At 51.1% G+C, this 20,555-nt stretch overlaps 5 protein-coding genes across 5 annotated transcripts; 2 read left to right on the forward strand and 3 right to left on the reverse strand.

Moving 5' to 3' along the window:
* Window positions 1-1,560: 1,560 nt before the first annotated feature.
* On the forward strand, window positions 1,561-2,394 carry PSV08DRAFT_250439 (uncharacterized protein; the record flags this gene model as incomplete). Its single annotated transcript, XM_014224152.2, has 3 exons — window positions 1,561-2,138; window positions 2,275-2,315; window positions 2,372-2,394. The coding sequence occupies 3 exons, from the start codon at window positions 1,561-1,563 to the stop codon at window positions 2,392-2,394; spliced, it is 642 nt and encodes a 213-aa protein (XP_014079627.2).
* Window positions 2,395-3,230: 836 nt separating this feature from the next.
* PSV08DRAFT_354844 (copper amine oxidase) lies at window positions 3,231-6,226 on the reverse strand (the record flags this gene model as incomplete). The annotated part of the gene is made up of 13 exons (XM_066092884.1): window positions 3,231-3,320; window positions 3,375-3,799; window positions 3,850-4,022; window positions 4,081-4,429; window positions 4,482-4,565; window positions 4,624-4,676; window positions 4,733-4,777; window positions 4,826-4,857; window positions 4,909-4,997; window positions 5,055-5,469; window positions 5,528-5,837; window positions 5,899-5,913; window positions 5,970-6,226. 13 exons carry the CDS (start codon window positions 6,224-6,226, stop codon window positions 3,231-3,233), a joined length of 2,337 nt encoding a protein of 778 aa, XP_065948633.1.
* Window positions 6,227-9,211: 2,985 nt separating this feature from the next.
* Window positions 9,212-12,595, reverse strand: PSV08DRAFT_411742 (Sodium/calcium exchanger protein-domain-containing protein). Its single transcript, XM_014224150.1, has 2 exons — window positions 11,150-12,595; window positions 9,212-11,029 (listed from the first exon to the last, which is right to left on the reverse strand). The coding sequence occupies exons 1-2, from the start codon at window positions 12,474-12,476 to the stop codon at window positions 9,408-9,410; spliced, it is 2,949 nt and encodes a 982-aa protein (XP_014079625.1). The 5' UTR covers window positions 12,477-12,595; the 3' UTR covers window positions 9,212-9,407.
* A 515-nt stretch (window positions 12,596-13,110) lies between these two features.
* On the forward strand, window positions 13,111-15,857 carry PSV08DRAFT_228892 (condensin complex subunit 2/barren; the record flags this gene model as incomplete). The annotated part of the gene is made up of 4 exons (XM_014224149.1): window positions 13,111-13,166; window positions 13,222-13,483; window positions 13,533-15,332; window positions 15,401-15,857. 4 exons carry the CDS (start codon window positions 13,111-13,113, stop codon window positions 15,647-15,649), a joined length of 2,367 nt encoding a protein of 788 aa, XP_014079624.1. The 3' UTR covers window positions 15,650-15,857.
* A 95-nt stretch (window positions 15,858-15,952) lies between these two features.
* PSV08DRAFT_12211 (uncharacterized protein) lies at window positions 15,953-19,690 on the reverse strand. Its single transcript, XM_014224147.2, has 4 exons — window positions 19,292-19,690; window positions 16,861-19,108; window positions 16,521-16,809; window positions 15,953-16,463 (listed from the first exon to the last, which is right to left on the reverse strand). Exons 1-4 carry the CDS (start codon window positions 19,294-19,296, stop codon window positions 16,246-16,248), a joined length of 2,760 nt encoding a protein of 919 aa, XP_014079622.2. The 5' UTR covers window positions 19,297-19,690; the 3' UTR covers window positions 15,953-16,245.
* Between the last annotated feature and the right edge of the window lie 865 nt (window positions 19,691-20,555).

The raw sequence follows: 20,555 nt of genomic DNA on the forward strand, positions 1-20,555 counted from the left end.
CTATACTGATACGGTACGTTTACCCGGTTTGGTATCCTATGGTGGCGCTTGGCCAGAAGAGGACATAATTCATGCTGCACCCCTGAGAGAGGATCAAATCCGCTGGGATACTCTAGGCTGTTCCTCATCCTACTGGAATGAAGGGCTTACAATATCGATTTGGTGAGGTTCTGTTGGAGAGTGTCGTGCGACGATGAACAGCGACTGATAGAGGCACCGGTAGAACATGACAGCCACACAGAACGCCACCACTGTCGACTAGACGAAGAACGATTAGTTTCCGTTTTCTGCAAGGCGGAGTAGCGAGTAAGGGCCTTGGCTCCAGCTCCTAGGGCTTAATTTCCGTGTTCTCTGGCGTCCGAGGCACGCTCAAGATCAGGTCCAGAGGCCGCATCCACGGCCCGTTATTGCAGGCCAAGGCTGCGCTCTTCGACCAGTTTCAGTCTAAGCGAGGCGAAATGCAGACTGTGCAGGAAACACACCAGACAGCCAGAATGCCGTTTCCGAAGTTTAGCCGGCTCAATCATTCCAAATCTCGTAGGATAGAGTCGCAGCAGACGTTGCGGTCACGTTTGCCTACAATCGAGTACATGTACTGCCGGGTAGCGTTGGTGTCGTGTGTCGTGTGTCGTGTCAGAAGATGCGATGATGCGCGCGTTCATGGTTTGTGATAGTGGAGCATCAACAGAGTCCAAAGCAGGTACATAATGTCCACGTGAGGAAACAGGGTCCCGGTGCAAAACTGACTAGTAGGCGAGTTCCGGCGAGGCGCGTAAGTAAGCCATATGCACGCGCCTGCGCCTGTCGAACTACAGTTTAGGTTGTAGTTGTATAGAATCATCTTGTTCTCAATCAGCTTGTGGAAGCGTTTCGCACTGGCGTACAGTGGCAAGTTCAGTAGATAGGTAGAGGTATACTAATGGTATACTGATTTGCGTTTGTGCTGCGATCCTGGCTTTATCCGATGCTTATAGTTATTAACGAGTTCAAGGAAGCTACGTATCAACGATGGTTGCGGTCTTGTCGAATGTTAGGTCGATGTTCCTGCCTTTGCAGCTGGAACTATAACTCTTCCTTTCCTTTGTTCGCTACCGTCCCCTGCAAAGGCTTCCGCTAGCTCGTTTGGATCCGGTCCTTGATCGTATTCGACAGGGCCTCGTCAGAAGCAGACTCAGGATCAGACTCAGAAGAATCGTCTGCCGTAGGATCCAAGTGAGCATCATTCCCAGCGACTATCATCCCCGCATAGTTCTTGCGCGAGGTTGCCCTGCTCGACCTGCGTGACTGCATCGCGAAGGCCGGTCGGTTCGTTGTTTTGTAATGAGTGTGGCAGTTGAGTGCTGAAGAGGTGAAAATTTTTGGCCTAAGGGCAACTGTTGTTTGCATTTTTGCGTATGTTTGCTCATGCGTGCGCGTTTGCATCGTGATGGTGAGTGTTTCGCAAAAGAATTTGCAGCAAACATTCACCTTCACTGCCTACCCTCTCTACCTACCCTCACTCCCACCTTTTTCTTCTCAAGACACCCACACCATAACCGACACTTGCTTCTATCACCGCCCATGGCTGACCAACACGACATCAACATTCGATTCTGCGAGGAGTTCAACAATGCCAAAGCGCTGCATGACGACGGTCGCCTGGATGAGTGTGTCGCAAAAGCTCGTGGGATGCTCGAAGACCCTGATATCCCTCGTTACCACCGGATCAAGACACTCTTGATGCTAGCCTCAGCACTTGAGGACCCGTACGAAGCGAGCAAATGTTGGTTAGACGCCACGGCATTGTGGACGTCGATTCGATTTTGGAATCCAGAGGGTCAAAACAGCAAACTGGATGAGCTCATGGAAGAAATTCGCATGTCACTTGAAGAGCTATCAAAAGCGGTAGAAAACGAGGAAGCAGAGGAACATGACGAAAGCATCGTGCATGTGCATGACGACCAGGTTGCAGACACTCAGGCGATGATTCAGCGCATGGAAATCAACGAAGACAACGTCGACATGGATAGTGGTGGTGAGGATGTTGCTGCTGGTAGCGCGAGCCAGGTCCAGGTCCAGCCCGTCCAAGAGCCGTTGCCTAGTACTGAAAAAGTAGAATCCTTTGACATAACACAACACATGCAGTCTGCTAACTACTTGTGAGTACAAGCCGCCCCATCCAAGTCCTGAGGCCATGAAACATGGTTGACGCGACCTCCGCTCGACCCCGTCCTCCTGTAGCCTCCACGCGAAACATTCACCCTGCAACCTCCGCATGAAACATGTTTCCTATAGCCTCCGCACCCAACACTCCTCCCGTGACCTCCAGATAAACTGTAGGTCCACCCTTAGATAAGACAAAAATCGATTTGTGTATGCTAACAAAGTATAGGGAAGAGATTTTTCGCGTACTAAGGATTCGATTCAACGGTTAGAGGAAGCGTACTGGGAGGGATGCAGGATACAATAACCACAATGGTGGCGAGAACATGTATGTATTTGGGGACCGATGCCCTTGTAGTGAATGCTTGGTCATTCATACTAGGAGTGGTGCAGGACATAAAAGTCACAACGATAACGAGAACATGCATGTATTCAAAGACCGGTGCTCTTGAAGATAATGCTCGGTCATCAGCAGTATGAATGAAACGATACATACATATCAAACTACATCGTGTTACCTAGCTTCATAAATGATAAGAATAATATACCCACTGTGTCTTCTAAGCAACAAATCCCTTGTTTAGAATCATGTGTTGAAACTAAAGCGCTCACTAAAACGCTAGTATCACCATTCACTACTCTGTTCACTCGTTTCTTGCAGCCCTCTATACGTAACCTTGCCAGTTGGATTTGCTTGTGCCAGCCACCTTTCTCTCTTCGGGTGAGGGTGCTCAAAGCGCACTCACTATAGCCATAGCAATTTGAGCTTGCTGGTGTGACGAGAGACTGGAGTCCTACTTCTTGGGAAATCAAAACAAGTACTCAGCCGGATCAAGCCACGCAAGACATCAGCCCAAATCACTGCAAAGGTCACAACAAACAGGGTTGTAAAATCTATCAATGTACGAGAAGTCTTAGTGGGTATAGTATTATCTGTTTGCTTGATGTCTATAGCTAAGTAGTGCGTGGTGTGGTTGTTAGTATGTAAGTAGTGGCGTTGTTGTGGCAGGGGCACTTTTCATCCGGCTATCTCAGTTCCCTAAGAGCCTACCCCACCCCACAATGAAATGATCCGTGACATCCCGTGCTTAAGCACGATCTGGCTTCGATCCATCGAATGGATATTTGAGTATACTGATACTATTCGAGTACTGTGAGAGGTCTGGGTTGAGCTGGGCCTGTGCGGGTACGGTCATTAGTGTTGATTTTCATCTACCTATAGAGTAACGTACCAAGTCAATTGGACAAGTAGCTTCTTGGGCACCGTAACGGGTGATTTCTGCTTTGCCATCTTTGGTCTTGATCAAGACTTGTTGTCTGCTTGCTTGGGATGGATCTCCGGTCAAATAGTTGAAAGGTTCGATAGTCATGGCCGAGTGAGCCGTGGAGAAGACGGTATTCGGTAAATCTCCCGAATGCGGTGCATGTTTCATACCTAAATTGAACCATAGAACGATGTCTTCCTGTAGGAGAGACTCGCCATTGAAGTACTCATTGAAATTCACTTGAGGATCATCAGGGGTAAGCGAGTTATATGCGCCCACTGCATAAATCTCGTTGTCTTTTTGTCTGGTAGCGTAGAGGTGGTGGGTGGTGTGGTGAGCCGCATTTCGAGTGACATCCGAATCCTCGATCGTAAGGTGTGAAACACTGGCCGCTGATATGATTAGCAAACGCTATGGCTTATTTAGAAGTGTTGTGACGAACCTGGAGCCATCCTATAACCAGGAAATTCGCCATTTTTATTTGGAGCGTCCTTGTTGACAACGGCGTATATTGGGCCACTGTTAGGCGACCAGTTGATCTTTCCGTCATCTTCATTTTCAATGAAGCTCTTCGTAATCTTCATCGTCTTGTGAGTTCGATTGGACCATTTGTATCTTTGAAAAAGTTAACACGGTTCGTTTGATGCTAGGGTTGTGAGGGGATTTATCATACGTCTCAGTAGTCGGCACGATAGCAGCCTTAAGTAGTGAATTAGCTTCTCCCAAGATGTCAAAGTCAGCCTTGAAGGTAATGACATGTTCATGCAGGGATCCAGAGAGGCTATCATGGATCTTGAAACCATAGTCTTCGTTTTGGGCGTAGAATGCCGACGAGATGTACCCCGAGGCCCGAACCGCGACTTCAATTGACCCATCAAGGGAGAATTGATATGTAGTCATGTAGTCATAATTGCCGATAGTGTAGACGGCGCGAACGTTGAACGCAATGTTCTTAGTGACAGTTGTATAACCAGCCCAGGAGTGACGCTGGATGGGAAACCCTTTGTCAATCTCGAACATGCCTTATTCTGTTAGTATTGTGATACTCATTTCAGGTCTCAAGGAAAGTCTTACATAGGCCGTCATTCTGGGTGTATGTAGTCTCGCCGGTAGTTTGAGACACATTAAGGTAATGGGAGTACGCTGGGCAGTCGTAGCCTAGAGGAACTTATGTCAGCAATATGTTCAATGACTCATTGAAAATTTTGGTGTTCACCTCTCACAAGGGAAATCATTGGGGGTCCAAAGCCGCTCATGCTGTCGAAGTAGCTGAGGTAAACCATTTAGCAAAATTGCGTGCGTCACTAGGGATTTTGAAGCCATACCATGTGCCTGATTGTACCGGGTCTATTCCACTATTCATCAAGTCACTACGTTAGCATATTATGAAAGTATTCAGGCGTCGACTGTTTGCTTACGCGTAATGTGCGATGGCTTCGTCCATGCCAAGCTATCTTGGTTAGCCACATTACTAAAGAAGCAATGTAAAAGCCTAGCTTGCCTCGTAGAGAATTCTCCTGCCCTTGTAACGAATATCGTAGAGACGCAAGCCATTGTCGCGGGTGATGCTGACGTAGAATGAGAAATCCACTAGAAAGCCATTAGATACATTTTGGAATTCAATGCGACGCCAAGATATCAACTTACTCCAAGTAACGTAATTCTCCCGCTCATCAACAGAAAATCTTTCCTTGCCTGATTGGACTGACGCAGGTGGTGGGAGGGTTTCAAAAGGCAAGGGGTCTCCAATTGTTCGCGTATGAGCCCAGGGCTCGTCCACGTTCATTTCCAAAGGCTTGAAGTCCGGTTGATTAATAACCTTGCGGAAGTCATCAAGTGTTGGGTAGAACTCGTTGTTATAGACCCAGCCAGTCACTGCCCACTTGCTAGGATCGCGGCCGGTGATATCCGTTCTCATATAGAGGCCTAGAGGCAGAAGGGATATTGTATCGTAGATGCTTGTGACTGGAGCATTAAATCCTTGCCACATAATGACCTTTCCTTCAGATGCTGTAATGGGAGCAGCAAAAGCCAGGGGTATTTGGAGGCCATCATCAACCGTCTTTAAATGCTCATATTAGCCACTTGGATATACGGTCAAGAGATCACATCGTACTTACAAGGTTCCAAAGCTTCTTTGTTACATCTTCCGCTTCCTTCATATTCTGCAGATTAAATGCAGCATAGTCATCCGTGTCAGGGTTTACAACTGAGATCTTTGGGTTCTTCCTAGTGTTGGCGAAAGTGAAAGGTAGCACAGCCGATTCATTAGTGATTGGCAGAGGACCGACTTTGAATTCCTGAAGATAGGCTTCCTCCGGAACTCCAAACATTACCGCAGCTAACGCGTACCTAGTCGGAGTTCCGCTGCTGTTGGATAGCAGAGGAAGAACGTCTGTCTTGTTGGGCATCATGAGCTCAACTGACATGCTAGAAATCCGGTCAGTCTTGTTAGATGGGTCCGCAAGTGCCTAGTTTGTTTCATACATACACTTTGTTGTCCCGACTGTATACTGGGTTAGTAATGCTTTTGTTGCAAACCCTTTGACAGAGCCAACGTACCTTGTAGCATTGTTTGCATTCGTAAGATTGAAGCCGACAGCGTCACTGTGCAGAAGAGCCAAGACATCTCTAGTCTCTGCCGCCGTCAAGCCACCCCAGAAGTTTTTGTGCGGAGCAACAGCGGGAGCCTGTTCCCCCGAACAAGAACCTTCTGCACGCTGTTCGTGAATGCTCCTGTCAATTCGCCTTTCCGAGAAAGCATTGCCTGGGACGATGAGTCCCAAGCAGGCCGCGAGGATGGTGCTGGAGAGAAGCATCATGAGTAACCGCTGTTTTATCAGAGTAACTCTTCAGCTCGAATGAGATGGAATCAGCGTGGTAGGACAAATGGCTGAGAAGCAACCGCAGGCCTTTTATATACATAAACACAACATCGCCAAGTTCGATATCTTCACATACAGACTCGCGTAGTACGTCCGTACTACCTAAGTTTGTCGTAAGATCCCCGACGGCGACTATCATTGAGTTCGTCGTATGATTCCCCACGGAGAACATCATCAAGCCAGGGTGTATAGACAGGGTTCTCTGTTGCATATCCCGCATTCAATAATCCACACATTCACGGTAGTTACTGCTCAATACTCTGGGCTTGGCATTCCCCGTAGTAGTAACGAGGCTAGAACGTAACGTAACGGAAAAGTTCCGCATCAACAATGGGCTCATCTCCCGTAATAGAAACTTCCAGCTACAATCAATTATGTCTATCGCAATATTTATCTTGGCTGTATTATAGTCGATAACAGAATAACCTAATGGGTCCTTGTAAGCATACCCACGGCCTTCCCGGCTCCCGTTATCTGGTGGTTCCCCGGGTCAAGCAGTGTTCGGCCCGATTGCCTTTTGGCCCCTCTCAAACATCCGGGACCATCTCGTAAAAGCAACTTTCACTTGGTCAGAAACGATCTAGGACGTAAATTTTAATGACGAAATCGTGTGCTAGGTTATTCTTTAGTTAATGAGTACAATGCAGGTTGAATTTTCTACATCCTAGGGAAGAAGAGTGGATAAAACGGCTACGTGCATGCCGCATAAGCCAAGTGATAGTGGAGCCGAATGATACTGTTGCCCTGCAGTAAACAGTGCGGACATAATAAGGGCGCACTCGGGTACATTCCGTCTCGCCTAGACCATAGCCAATCGATTTTACTGGTGCGTACACAGTAAGCCAGGAAAGAGCCTTCTCGGATAGGTTCTTAGATTTCAGTGACCACATTGCTGGAAACTAGTAGTATTCCACTAAAGTGGGGGCTTCTGAAACGGATGCACGGTTGTTGGGATGAGCTACAACAAAGAGATTTCCTCACCAGAAGTCAGGGAAAGGGTACAAAATGCATTTGAGAAGCGTACAGATTGAATAAGTAGCGGGGAGAGAAAATGGCTCCTGTTCCTGACTACGCGAAGCGTTCAAAACGAACTTCCAGTCTACCATTGCGTGAATACTTGGTTCCTGGCATTTGAACCATCAAGTCCAAGCCATGATTCATGGCCCATGCATACTATACCAAATATCCGATGATATGAGGGGCCTTGTAATAGTTCAAGTAGTAAGTGTATCTATCAAAAGGCTGAACCAATAGAGGAGAGGAAAGCGTATAGCCCCCAACCCGTACCTAAAGGACTCACCGGATCCCCCACTACCTTCTACGGCCCGTTCCATTGTATACTAGAACCTCCTACCTCCACCTCCCGACGTCTTCCCCGCTATCTCCTTACCTGTTTTTGCTACTTGTACCGAAGCTAAACTCCCTATCGAAAACTCAACCCCTAATCAGATTAAATGGCCATCTGCTATGTTCCGCATTTACTTGGGATACATCTTCCAGGCCGCTGATTATTCTCTCGGTGCGCACTTCTTAGTCCGAAGAGAAAAGCCAAGTATTTAGAGTTCGAGAGCAAGTCCGCATTATCGCCATCGTGGTCGCTAGTACACAGTAGGTGATGAGGCAGAAGGTCAAGCGCCGACGCACAAGCGCGAAATTCTCCGAGATGCCGCGGACTAGTACTCTAGTAGTTCTAGTGAGTGATGCTTACTAGCAGCAGTAGTAACAGACTTTTCAAGCGCAAGGGTTGTCACGTACAAAGACAATCCAGGGTAAGAACCAACCTCACTAAATCTTTCTTACCAACCGAGGGAAGTGAAGTGGATGAATATTTCCAATCTGCAACGAGAATGGATCGATCCGTATAGTAGGCCCCTGTGCATCTCAGGCAATCATCGCTGCTTGGTTAACTAGTTGAAGGTATAAGCTCTTTGAGTATCTGCGATACTCCTGTTTGATGCACACTATCAATATCACAATCATCCTCTTGTGCGGCACGTACTCGGCTATCGAGTAGCGAGCCTTCAGAGCTTGGTGATGCACACAGTTCGGACATGTGGTTCGTGTTCGTAGTACTACTTCTAAAAATAAGCCGGATACGGCAATAAAAAGAGGGTCCTTGCCAGCGCGCTATAGCATTTCTAAGCTCTTTATCACCTAAGTGTTTCCTATATCAGAAGTTTATTTGGCCGATCAGTACGGAAGAGGTAGGCAGCCCCCTATGACTACTCGATGAAGCATCTCGTAATGCGACATCGCACTACGAGGTGAATGACCGTTTTTCAATGTCACGATCGATACTCTAGACTCCATTTTCACGAGAGAACGTGCGTGAAGATACATTTTGACAGGGACAACATGTTGCATATACTAAGTGTGATCTCGTCCCCAGACATAACGACACCACCAGCATTCAACACTTCTACTACAACAACATTCCACTTAATTCTCTAATATTCGAACCACCCCAAACTCCAACTTCACCTGTGAATGATGTTCCACAATATACTATGCCTCATTAGGAAAACTTGAATGCTTGATTCGCTTCTCGATGCTTACATTAATTTGAGACTAGTATTTTAAGAACAAATTTTCAACTGTAGCTGAAATTTGTAGAATGGACGAAGAATGTGTTTCCTTTTTTATGGGCGGGAGACGTGACATGGCATGTGTGACTCAAAATTTACGTTCTGGTGTGCCATTTTACTTTATACAGTTTTGCTCCACATTATAATTACGGGCCGACTCTGGTCGGAGTATAGGGATGCCAAGCAAGGATTGACTTTGAACACCATAGCAACACCTACATTTTGATGAAGAAAGTGGTAGAAGAATAATCACGACTATGCATAGTGCTAGACGTGGGAAACACTGGGAATTCTACAGGCTGTACTCTAAATGCCAAAATTAAAGACAATCGTGAAGCCCAGCATCCAGGACTATTTGTTCCCTCATCAGTGTCAGGAGCTCGTTGTAGCCAAGATGAAGATCAAGATAAAAAAAAACATGTTCCATACCAGACACACGGTACAAGTCCTCTGAAAGCCGGCATAACCTACTGTAATATAGCACGGCAATACACGCCAAATGAAATATTCAATGGTTGCTCCATTGGCTTCTAGCTAACACTACTACTATATCCCAGTACCTCTACCAGAACATTCGCAACTGTACTCAGAGACCACAATGTGACCAATCCCCAGCCAATAACCTTGTCCATCTTCCACTTGCGCAAAGGCACCGCAATAAGCAGGCCAGACAAAGTGAGAAGTAGCGTCGCACCAGAAATGACTAGTGTAGTGCTAACCGCAATGTGATAAGGCCTGAAATGCACTGACTGATTCGGGTGTTTTTCATGTCGATGTTCTCCCTTGGATATCACCATGTAGCATCCGCTCAAGCCCACGCCCAGCAGAATGTTAAGCATGGGGCCGCCGAAGCAAGCCGAAAGAGCCATGATGGGAAAACCGAGACGCGCAACAGTAATGTCCGCAACGAGGTCGCCAAGCGAGTTTCCAACAGCGAAGATGGTGAGACCCAGAATTGCATCAGACATGTTGAGGATGACGCCCAGTGTGCGCAAGACACCAACAACTTCGTTGGCAATTGTGCTAATCCATGCTATAGCGACAGCGAATCCAAGGAAACAAAGTGCCGAGCGCCAGTGGGGTGGTCGAGATGGAGATGTGGTGAGCAGGATCAGTGCCAGAACACACAGTGAAGCGATCAAGGAGTACAGAGTATGACGCAGCAGAGCGCGAGGGTTCTCGGGTTCCATATTTGCCCAAAAGATCAGGACAATGAACAACGGCGCCGTGAATATCTGTACAATAACTAGCCAGCGATTCCATTGCGTCGGTTCGGACAAGTTGAGTGCCGGGACCTGCTCAGGTGATTGCGCGAGTGCCTCTGTACCTGTAATGTATACTTGAGGTGTGTGACGGGCACTGGCCGAGGAAGAGTTGCTGTTGCTCTGAGGCATGGGTAAATTGGAGGGTCTGTTATCCTTGGAGTACGTAACGTTGTTTGATCTATCTGATGGCAAAGTAATAGAAACATTATGCGCATGTGAATCTGTACTGCCAATGTGGGTTGATGGAGATGTTGGTAAACCAAAGTCGAATGAGGGCTCAGGATGGCTTGTCTCGGTCTCGTCCGACGGAGGTTCGACCACGGGTAGTGTGATTGTAAGTAGAAATACAGGTATACTTGCTACCAATCCCAAGATCTTGTCAAAGAAGCTTTTGCTTTTCCAGTTGGTCAAAGTTGGAAAGAGGGTTGCGAGGAGCACGTTAGGTACGGGTAAAAGACTGGATGGCCACCATCTAGGGGTTCTAGTCTGATCAAAAAAACCGAATGAGTTTCTGGGAAAATATCCCGACACTGAAGATGCACTGGGAGATGGCGGGCGAAGGCTTGGTGGTCTCGAAGCCGATTGCGCCGACCAAGGATAATCAGTGTAAGCGGGGAAGGGAATTGGCGGAGAGCTAGCATCTGGCACGACCAGCCTCAGACTTGGAGGCGATTGGCGGTCGCTGGCTTCTATGACCGGTGAAGAGAAAGGGCTGGGTGACGATGTGCCTTGGCGGACCGATGCCCTGTTATCACTGCTAGGTGGTGCGAGCATGTTGGATGAAGTTGACCTTGTTCTGGGTGTATTTGAACTCGGATCAAATGAGCATGGAGAGTTTGGTGGAGAAAGGGAGATAGTTGGCGACAGGGGAGCGTTCAATAACGTGTCTCGGTCGTTAGGGGTTGCCGAAGCAAGTGTTATGTCGGGCACGATCTGTCCCTCAAGGGTGCTAGGTTGCAACAAGACATTATCGATGTCGTTGGTTGACACCGCTCGAGTTCGATTACTCAGACCATAGTTAATGTCAAGATTGGATCGGCTCGCGTGTGCTAACGCATCAGAGGCACTGGATTGGGCGTCAAAGGGAGGTTGGGGGGTAGCGTGATTCCCTTGTGAAATGTATTTTTGCTGCTGAGCAGTGGTGTAGGTCGGATCGTCAGAGTATCGACGAAGGTTGATGGGCATGGACTGAATGTTTCGTGACTTCTGCAGCGAAGATAGCACGGCCCTGAATTCGAGGGCACCCACCAGACTGGGACGAATGGGCGTGTGCGTGTTGCGACGCGAGTTGCTGGGTCGGTTGACGCGCATGTTGTTGGTCAGTTCGCCCATCCAACGTTCGCGCTCTTCTTCATTGTCGTCATCGTCGATCATGCGCTCGTCACTGCCGGCGTTTTCGAGCATGGAAAAGTCTTCGATGGATATGCCATGACTTGAGGTTCTGCTGTGGGACGACGTTTCCTCGTCATGGTACTCCTGAATTTCTTCCTCTTCTCCATTAGGCATGACATATTGGTTCCTCATAGTGGCAGCCCTCGCCCGTCGCGCCTTCCTCAGGTTGAGCCACCAGTGCCAACCCACAACAAAAGCGACGTAGAACAGGTAAAAGGCAACCATGCTGATCGCTTCCCAGAGATGCAGCTTGCCGTCAATGATGAAGCCCATGCTGAAGGCAGCGGCGACAAGAAAGAAGCCAACGTCACGGACAAAGCTCTTGCGGGCGACTTGAAAGGGGCGAATGAGGGCCATGGAGCCTGAGACAACGGCAGTGATGAAGCACGCAGCGCCAATAAGCTCGCCGACAGCCAGGCTTGCTGCGTGGGTGCGGAAGGCAGCAAAAGTGGAGAAGACATCGGGACTGCCGTTTCCAAAGGCAAGCAAGGTCACCCCAGCAAGACTTTCGCTCATGCCCAACATGCGCGCAATGGTGTTGAGGTTGACGCAGAAGAAGTCGCTCGCTGCGATGCCAATGGTACTGAAGAGGAGAGCAAGCCACAGGGTCATAAGGGCGAAAGCGACTGGCTTTGCGTGAGGCAGGCGACAGTAGTAGAAAGTCAGGTATGAGATAACTCCGGCTTCTTCATCAGGGCAGTTTGCGCGTACAAAAGCGCACTGGTCATGGGCATGGTGGACGAGGCGGCACTCTTGATCCAGGATCGTAACGTCCCTCTTGTGCAGTAAACCAGATGATGTCGCGCCTGGACGAGCCTGTGTCTTTGCCCATGCAAGCAACGAGATGAGGGTAATGGCGAGGATGGTAAGGGCAAAAGGGCGTGCCGAGTAGCGTGGGCGCCGCCATCGCTGGACAGTTTGAAGTATGGCGTCGTGGTTCATGGTCACGACATGTTCTTTAGACGGTCGCAAAGGTGGTTCGGCAGCGCGAAGAAAGGTGGCGAGTCGCAATGGATAAGGCGGCGAATTCGAATGCTTTGGGGGGAGCAATTTGGGTGGGTGTCACAGGACGGCGGAAGACGGAGCGCGAGGCGTTTGAGCAGAAGCGGGCGCTGCTGTCGCCTGGGCTATGATAGGCGCAATAGTCGGCGTGCTCAGACGAGCGGACGGAGAGCGGAAGCGGCTGCGCGATAATGATGCTGGAAGTTTGGGAGAAGTAGAAGAAAACAGGTTGGAGGGGAAAGAGGTGATGGCGTAGACCGACGACAGGCAGGAGGCCGACAGAGGCCCTGCCGCGGGTGTCGTCACTTGGGTTGGTTGGCCGTTGTCTTGTCGTGGCGTTGAGGCGTTGAGGCGGGTGGGTGTGGCGTTGAGGCGGATTTGTGTGGCGGTGAAGCGGATACGTGGCGGTGCAGATCTATCCACCCGTCGCGTGGTAATTGTTCTTGGCGCTCTGCCCTACGCTCGGACCTTGGCCTGGCTGTTGACAAACAAGACCACCAACACCACCACGGCTTGGACTCCCCGCCGGCCCCCCCACTACACAGGCTATCACGTCCACCCGTCCATAGCAGCCATGCCGCGCACGGCAAAGTATACGACGGCTGCCTCGCCGCAGAAGACGCCCATCAAGTAGGCCGATCCGCTCTCTACACGTCGCGCCCTTGGGCCCGGCTAACTCGCATAGAGTACCCCTCAACGACGACCGCCGGGAAAAGGCCAACCGCCGCCACGCCCAGAATGAAGCCCAGCGTAACTCGCTGCGAGCATCGACTGCAACGCCCGCCAGGAAGCGCATGTCACTTGCGGCAGGCCAGGACAGCCCCCACACTCCCTCCCAAGGCCAGGATGGCATGCCCGACATCACCGGCACTGCAGTCACGCCAGGCAAGCGTGTCATGCCGCTGTTGGCCAATTTCGAAGAGTGGATGAAGATGGCCACAGACAATGTACGCCCATGATGGTGCACTCGACGCAGATGCTAACATCTCCAAACAGAAAATCAATGCCAACAACTCATGGAACTTTGCACTTATCGACTACTTCCATGAAATGTCATTGCTCAAAGAAGGCGACGGTGTCAATTTCCAGAAAGCGAGTTGCACTCTGGACGGATGCGTCAAAATCTACACCAGCAGAGTCGACAGCGTCGCTACCGATACTGGTAAACTTTTGAGTGGACTCGCAGAGAATGCTGGCAGAAAACGCCGTGGCGATGCTGAAGACGGAGAAGAGGGTGATGACGACGATGGCGAAGGAGAGGATGGCGAGGATGGCCAGAAGAAGCGCAAGAAAAGGGCTGCACGTTCCGCTGAAGCTACCCTGGCATCCTCGTTTGCTCAATTGCAGAATAAGAAGATGGAACTCGAGTTCTCTGTAGACCCACTCTTCAAGAAGGCATCTGCCGATTTTGACGAAGGAGGCGCAAAGGGTCTACTGCTCAATCATCTAGCTATTGACGGAAAAGGCCGAATTGTCTTCGATAGCAGCGATGATGCGGGTGACGCCACCGCTGAAGATACACGTCCAAGTGCAGGTCTCGAGGATTCGCGCCAGCAGTCACAGGAGCCACAGGATGCGCAGTCGTTCGACGATATCGACATCAACATATCAGGACTGGCTGCCAAATACTTTCCCGACCTATCCCGGCTTGATGGACAGGATGTTTGTCCTTCAATGAAGACTTTCGATCTTGGAGATGTAAATGGTTCCATGGATCTTCCCTTCCTCAAGGCCCCTGATGACTGGCGCGACGACGTCAAGGACAAAGATGAAGATGAAGACGAACCTGGTAATCGATCCGGTCTTTTCCTTGATGATGAAAACCCTATGGGTTTCGATGATGATGACGTGAACATGGGTGGTTTTGACCTACCTCCAGAAACTGGTTTTGGTGAAGGTGGTGAGGTCTGGGCTCGTGAAGCTATCCGGGATCCACAAGCTCGCGTCCATACCATGGGAATTGAAGACAACGAGGAAGCCGGAGAGGGGGGCGAGGGTGCTGTCGGTACTGATGCTCAGTACGGCGTCTCCATGGTGCATGGTCGCGACCAAGAACAAGAAAACATTCTGAGCTACTTCGACCAAGCCCTCAAGAAGAGTTGGGCAGGACCGGAGCATTGGCGAATTTCGCGAGTCAAGCACATGGGCAAGGCAGCTCCAACAGTCAAAAGGAAAGAAAAGGAACCCTTTGAGATTGACTTCATTGCGCCCATGTCGCAGTCGTTGGCAGATATGCTTTACACGCCTGCAACGTCAAATTCCACCATTTCGCTACCAAAAGCACAATGGAAATCAAAGTCGCGGAACCTGCTTCCAGACGACAAGCATTTCAACTCTAGACAATTACTGCGGCTGTTCCTCAAACCTAAAGCGCGCATGGGTCCGCGAAGGGAAGGACGACGGATGCAGCCGCCAGCCAGTGAACCTGTACATGGTCATGTTGATGAAGCCTACTGGGCCAACCAAGGCAACGACGTCGAAGATGGCGCCCCACAAGGGAACTACGATGCAGACTTCTTCCAAGACGACGGTTTGCCAATGCCTGGCGGACCTATTGACGACGATGAAGACTTTGCAGATGCTCGAGATCATTTCTCACCCGCCCCTGAAGCCCCGAATGCTACACAACCCCTGGATGGCGCATTACCAAGTTCACAAGCCGACGCATTTGGTGCGCAACTAGTGACACAGAGTCGCAGATTCCGACCAGAATACGTTCAGTACGCCCGGGTGGCGAAGAAGGTGGATGTGAAGAGGCTCAAGGATGAGTTGTGGAAGGGCATCGGGCTCGAAGGTGTAAGTACTTGTTCGAGACGTTGATTTACTTGCACATTCGACCAGCAGCGAGCTAACGCAACAAACAGATCTCCGCGCCACCTAAGCCAGACGCTGTCGACGACCCGGCCGTCAAGGCAGTCGATGGCTCCCTGACCTTCACCAAGGTGGTCAATAGCCTGCAAGCCGTGTACCCCAAGCAAACAATGGCAGATATCTCTACAAGCTATTGCTTCATCTGCTTGCTGCATCTAGCAAATGAGCAGGGACTGGTGATTGAGAATCAAGAGAACTTTGAAAATCTCACCATCCGAAAGGACTTTACCGCAGAGGTCTGACATGGTGTGTTTTCAATTAGGAAAAATAGAGCGACTTGTTTGAATTATTTACCAACAAAGTCAATGAATGATGCAATACAATGAATGATGGATTTTTCTTTTTTCCCAAACATTTTACAAAATCAATCTCCAGTTCCTACTAGTATCTGCTCAATGTACAAAGCTTGTTGTGACTCTATGTTTGAGATAGAAAAGCCAGTATATTGAGGCTCTGGAGCATATCCCAAGAATACAGCAGCTGATCAAGGAGCAGTAACTAGACAAACACTAGGATAGAACTCACAAGACGAAAGAGAGAGAGAGAGACACACACAGACAAAGTACATTAGTACAAGAATGATCCAACAACAGGCTGCTATAGAATGTATTAGAATTCAACATGGAAACAAGCCAGAAAACATTAATCGCAACAGGATGGTATCTTCGCACATGGGTTTGCACCTCCGCAATCCACATGAAGAGCAGACAAGAAGCAAACGCCAAACCCATTCCTGGCAACTCGGTCAACCAATCAAATCAAACATTTCAAACACATAAAACACATAAAACGCATCAAACACATCAAACTCATCAATCATCCAACACCTCTCCTTCTCCTACTTCTTCTTCCTGGACGAGTCTTTGCGGACAGCGGTACCGGCAGCCCATCGGAAAAACGGCGAGGGAGTAGGCTTCTTGCGTGAAGAGTGACCCGAGCCGCCACTGCCGCTAGGTACGACAATGACGGCTGGTGGCGAATGGTGACCTTCGCCGGGGTGGCCAGGAGGAGGTGGCGGTGGTGGAGGCATGGCACCTGCGGGAGGGGGAGGAGGAACTGTAATGACGTGGGCGTGAGATTCAGACTCACGTTTCCTGCTCTTGTCCTTCTTACCTTTGCCTCTGAGAGGGAGATTTTGCGACATAAACATTTGCGCATCCGGTGGTGGTGGAGGTGGCGGAGGGAAAACCTCTACTACTGGTTCAGGTGGTGGTGGTGGCGGCGGCTCTGGCATAGGCCACATGTGCATGGTAATGGCCCAGTCAGGCTGAATTACCGTCTCCCAGATCTGGGGTAGAATAATCTCGCCATCCGGTCCCACAAGATCGTAGTGGCCTTGGTGCACATGAGGCCCAATGACATCGACGTGTAGGAAAGCCTGCTTGATAAGTTCTTCCATGCCCTGATCTCATGTAAGTAGCCACTCAACCTCACGCAATGAATGTTTACCTACCTTCCATGTCTTGCACAATTCCCATGGGAAGCTGAACTTACGCCCAACAGCATCCTTGAACTTGATTGGGAGTTTTGGTGCATCGGATGGCTTGAGAGCAGCAGCCTCGTCCTCGGCAGCTTTCTTAGCCTTCTCCAATTCCTCAGCAGCAGCCTTGGCATCGGCCAAAGCTTTCTCATGAGCCTTTTTGATCTCCTCAGCCTCGGCAGCCTTTGCCTTTTCGAGTTCCTCTTGAGCGGCTTTGGCTTCAGCAAGAGCTTTCTCGTGAGCTTTCTTAGTCTCTTCGGCTTCGGCAGCCGCCTTCTTCTCGGCCTCCTCTCGCGCCTTTTCGGCTGCTTCGACCATGATTTTGGCTTTTTCGGCCGCCTGTCTCTTCTCTTCTGCGATTCTGGCCGCTTCTGCATCTGCAGCGGCCTTTTCCGCAGCACGGGCGGCATCTGCAGCAGCCTCTCGTTTCAGTTGTTCATCCTTCTGAGCAAGAATGAGTTGCTCCAATTTGGCAAGCTTGTCCTCGTCACCCCTCTTCTTCGCTTCTTCAGCCTCTCTTGCAGCCTTCTCGGCAGCCTCCTTCTTAGCTTTCTCTTTTTCTATCTTGGCTTCTTGTTGGGCAATGAGCAAGTTCTCAAGACGGGTAAATTTGGCAAGTTCCGCATCTCTCCTGGCTTGCTCGGCTGCTTTTTCCTCCTCGTCAGCTTTGTGGAGTAAGAGCTTCTCGAGTTTAACCAGCATGCCCTCTTCTTTGGGATCTGGTTGAGCAGGTGGCGGCGGAGGTGCAGGTGGAGCGGGCGGAGGAGTAGCTATCATTTGCTGCTGCATTTGAAGCAACTGTTGCATTTGCTCCAGCTGCTGTATGTGTTGTATTTGCTGCATTGGCGTCATTTGTTGCATTTGCTGTATGTGTTGCATTTGCTGCACTGGCGACAAGTGCTGCAAAGCTTGCTGCAATGCTTGTTGCATTGGTTGCTGCAATGGCTGCTGTATCGGCTGGTGCAACTGCAGATGCATCTGCGCTGGAGTCTGAGGTGGGGGGGCAGCAGCTGGAGTTGGAGGTTGAGGTGCAGGTGTAGGTGGAGTTGGGGCGGCACGACGCTCTTCCTCGTGCTGAGGCTTTGGTGTAGCCCGTTTTGAAGAGGGTTTCTGTGAAGGTGGACGTGGATGATGTGGAGGTGGAGGTGGAGATGGGTGTGTTGAGTGTGGTGGTGCGTGTTCAGGAGATCCGTAGGGATACATGTGCTGGGGCATGCCATGTGGCTGAGCACCGTAGGCTGAATAGTAGCCTGTCGGTGAGTAAGGCATCATTTCCCCAGGAGGTGCCGCCGGCATCGAGGAACGGTGGGCTTTGCGTGCTGCCTGGTGAGGGTCTTGGTAACGAGCATCCTGATATTCGGGAAAGTAGCCGCCGCGTGGATCTGCTGCCGGTGGGGGCGGCTGTGTGAAGGGGTTTTGCCCATTGGGTGCAAAGGGGTTCTGTGCATAGGCAGCATGGGAGTCATGGCCGAATGGGACTAATTGACCCGGGGGTGATTGCGTGCCTCCTGCGTAGCCGTACTGATATCGAGGATCTGAAACCATGCTAGGTGCAAAGGCATTGGGCGGATGCTGGGGTATATGGCCCCAGCCAGCGCTTGGGTGACCATGAGGCGGGGCTCCGTGAACTTGGGGGGGATATGGGTAATCGTCATCGTCCTCGACTTCGAGAGGCTCCTGATGAGGGACGGATTGAGGCCTTTGCCGTCGCGGCCTGCGTTGGCGATCCAGTTTGCTTCGGCTTCGGCTGTGGCTTCGGCTGTGGCTCTCGTGGCGGGAGGGGGGATCGGGAACAGGAGCAGCGTGGCGTGAAGATGTTCGCTCTCGACGAGACGGCTTTTGTCGAGGTGGAGCTACCGAAGGAGGGTGTACGGCGTGGTGTACAATGGGGTGATGAGCAACGGCACGATGTGGTGCAGAGTGGTGCTTGACGGCGCGTGGGCGGGATGCAGAGTCTGAGGGGTTGATCTCGTCGATGTAGTCCCACGAACCTTCGTCCTCTTCCTCTACGTCGTCTTCGTCGTCGTCTTCGTCGTCTTCGTCGTCTTCGTCTTCTTCTTCTTCGTCGTCCACGTCCTCGGTTTCCTCACCAGTGCTGTACTCCTCTTCACTGGCGGAGACGACCTGGATTCCAGCCGAGTCCTCGTCAGTGAAATCTTCGTCGTCGTCGTCGTTATCGTACGCGCCCGTGTGGTTGTTGACAATGATTCCCTTCCGTAGTCTGATCGCAACGTTAGTGTCGCCCTTGACATGATAGCGGCGCTTGGGGGGAGTAATCGAGACACTCGACGGGGCAGTGCTGCCCGTCGTACGCGACGATGACGACGTAGCGCGCGACTTGGCCGAGCGTCGAGAGGGGGCACGAGGCATAGCGCGAGTATGGGGGAGATGGGCTATGACTAACGGCATGAGGTTGGCGGTGCTGGAGGAGAAGCCGCACTCGAGCCTGCTCCTGGTAGAGAATGGCCGAGTCCGGAGTCCTGAGTGCGCAGGGAAGGGAGCGAGCGATGGGTCAAGATGGGGCGGGTGAGCAGCAGTCGAGATCCGGAGGGCAAGACGGACGGGGGTGGGCGACGGGAGGGTGGAAAGTGGTGGTGGGGGTGTTTTTGCTGACCGCTTTCAGCGTGGGCGGGGCAGTGCGGGCGCTGCGAAAAACAGCGATGCACTTTGTACACGGCGGTGTGTTGGCAGACGACAGACGCTGCAGACGTCCAGCGGCGTCGGTGCAGTGTTTCTGTGCGAAACCGGCGTTGTTGTCGTTGTCGGCGTTGTTGATGCTGACGCCCTCGTTGCTCACGCGCAAGAAAGGGAGGAGGGGGGAGGGGGGGAGCGGCAGAATAAGGTCTGCCGTGGGAACCAGGGTATTCCGCTTGATGAATGCCTGACGGCGCCGTTGTGGTGGGCTCGGAGGGCGCTGATTCGCCGGCAGAAAGTCAAGGCAGAAGGGCTCGAAACACTCGGGCTGTCTGATGGAGGCTTGGGTTGTGGCAGTAGTGTGGTAGTGGGTGGTGTTGGTCGCACGCAGGCTGGAGCAAGGCGGATCGTGTGACGACGTCAAGGTCTGCGCCAGAGTCTCCAAATCAGATGACAATGAGAAAAATCCAGCCGTGCTGTTTGGGACATAATAGTCTGGCCTCTTCACCTAATAGCAGCCGGGGGGGCGGAAGACGACCGTGCAGTGACAGCGACAACAGCAGTACCGTTGCTGAGACGATCGAGCGAGTCTACTGCACATGCACCGCCCACTTGTGCTGCTATTTAATTGTTTTGGCCTCACCGGCGCGGCGTCGTAGTAGCACGGCTGGGGGAGTCGTGGAGTGGTTGGCTCTAGTCGCATACGTGGTACATGCTCATTGTCCACCTCCCTTACCGCCCACAGCCCAAGCCGTACGCAGGCCTACCACACCCATGGCGAAGAGGCTCGACGGGAGCCGCCGTGGAGCCCAACCCCGACAAAGCCCGTCCTGACGTGCGTGTGTCACCGACAGCCGTGACACGTGTAGCTCTGCCTTGGGGTCGAGCAGACGCCAGGGTGCAGTGTCTTTGGGCACGGGTGCAGCCTCTGTTGCGCTGTTCGGCCAGACTACACACTGCAAGTATGCACCAACGGGTGGGGCATCGCTTTGCTTATTGCAACCTGCAACCTGTTTGCAACCGCGCCGAGGCCA

Source organism: Bipolaris maydis (assembly GCF_028858645.1).
Source record: "Bipolaris maydis strain C4 unplaced genomic scaffold PSV08scaffold_12, whole genome shotgun sequence".
NCBI lineage: Eukaryota > Fungi > Ascomycota > Dothideomycetes > Pleosporales > Pleosporaceae > Bipolaris > Bipolaris maydis.

Coding starts and splice junctions, on each gene's coding strand:
- PSV08DRAFT_411742 (XM_014224150.1), bottom strand. CDS start 12,476: ATGAACCACGACGCCATACTTCAAACTGTCCAGCGATGGCGGCGCCCA. Junction 11,030..11,149: donor TGACATTAACTATGGTCTGA/GTAATCGAACTC, acceptor CTAACGACCGAG/ACACGTTATTGAACGCTCCC.
- PSV08DRAFT_12211 (XM_014224147.2), bottom strand. Junction 16,810..16,860: donor AATTGTGCAAGACATGGAAG/GTAGGTAAACAT, acceptor ACATGAGATCAG/GGCATGGAAGAACTTATCAA. Junction 16,464..16,520: donor TCTCCCTCTCAGAGGCAAAG/GTAAGAAGGACA, acceptor ACGTCATTACAG/TTCCTCCTCCCCCTCCCGCA.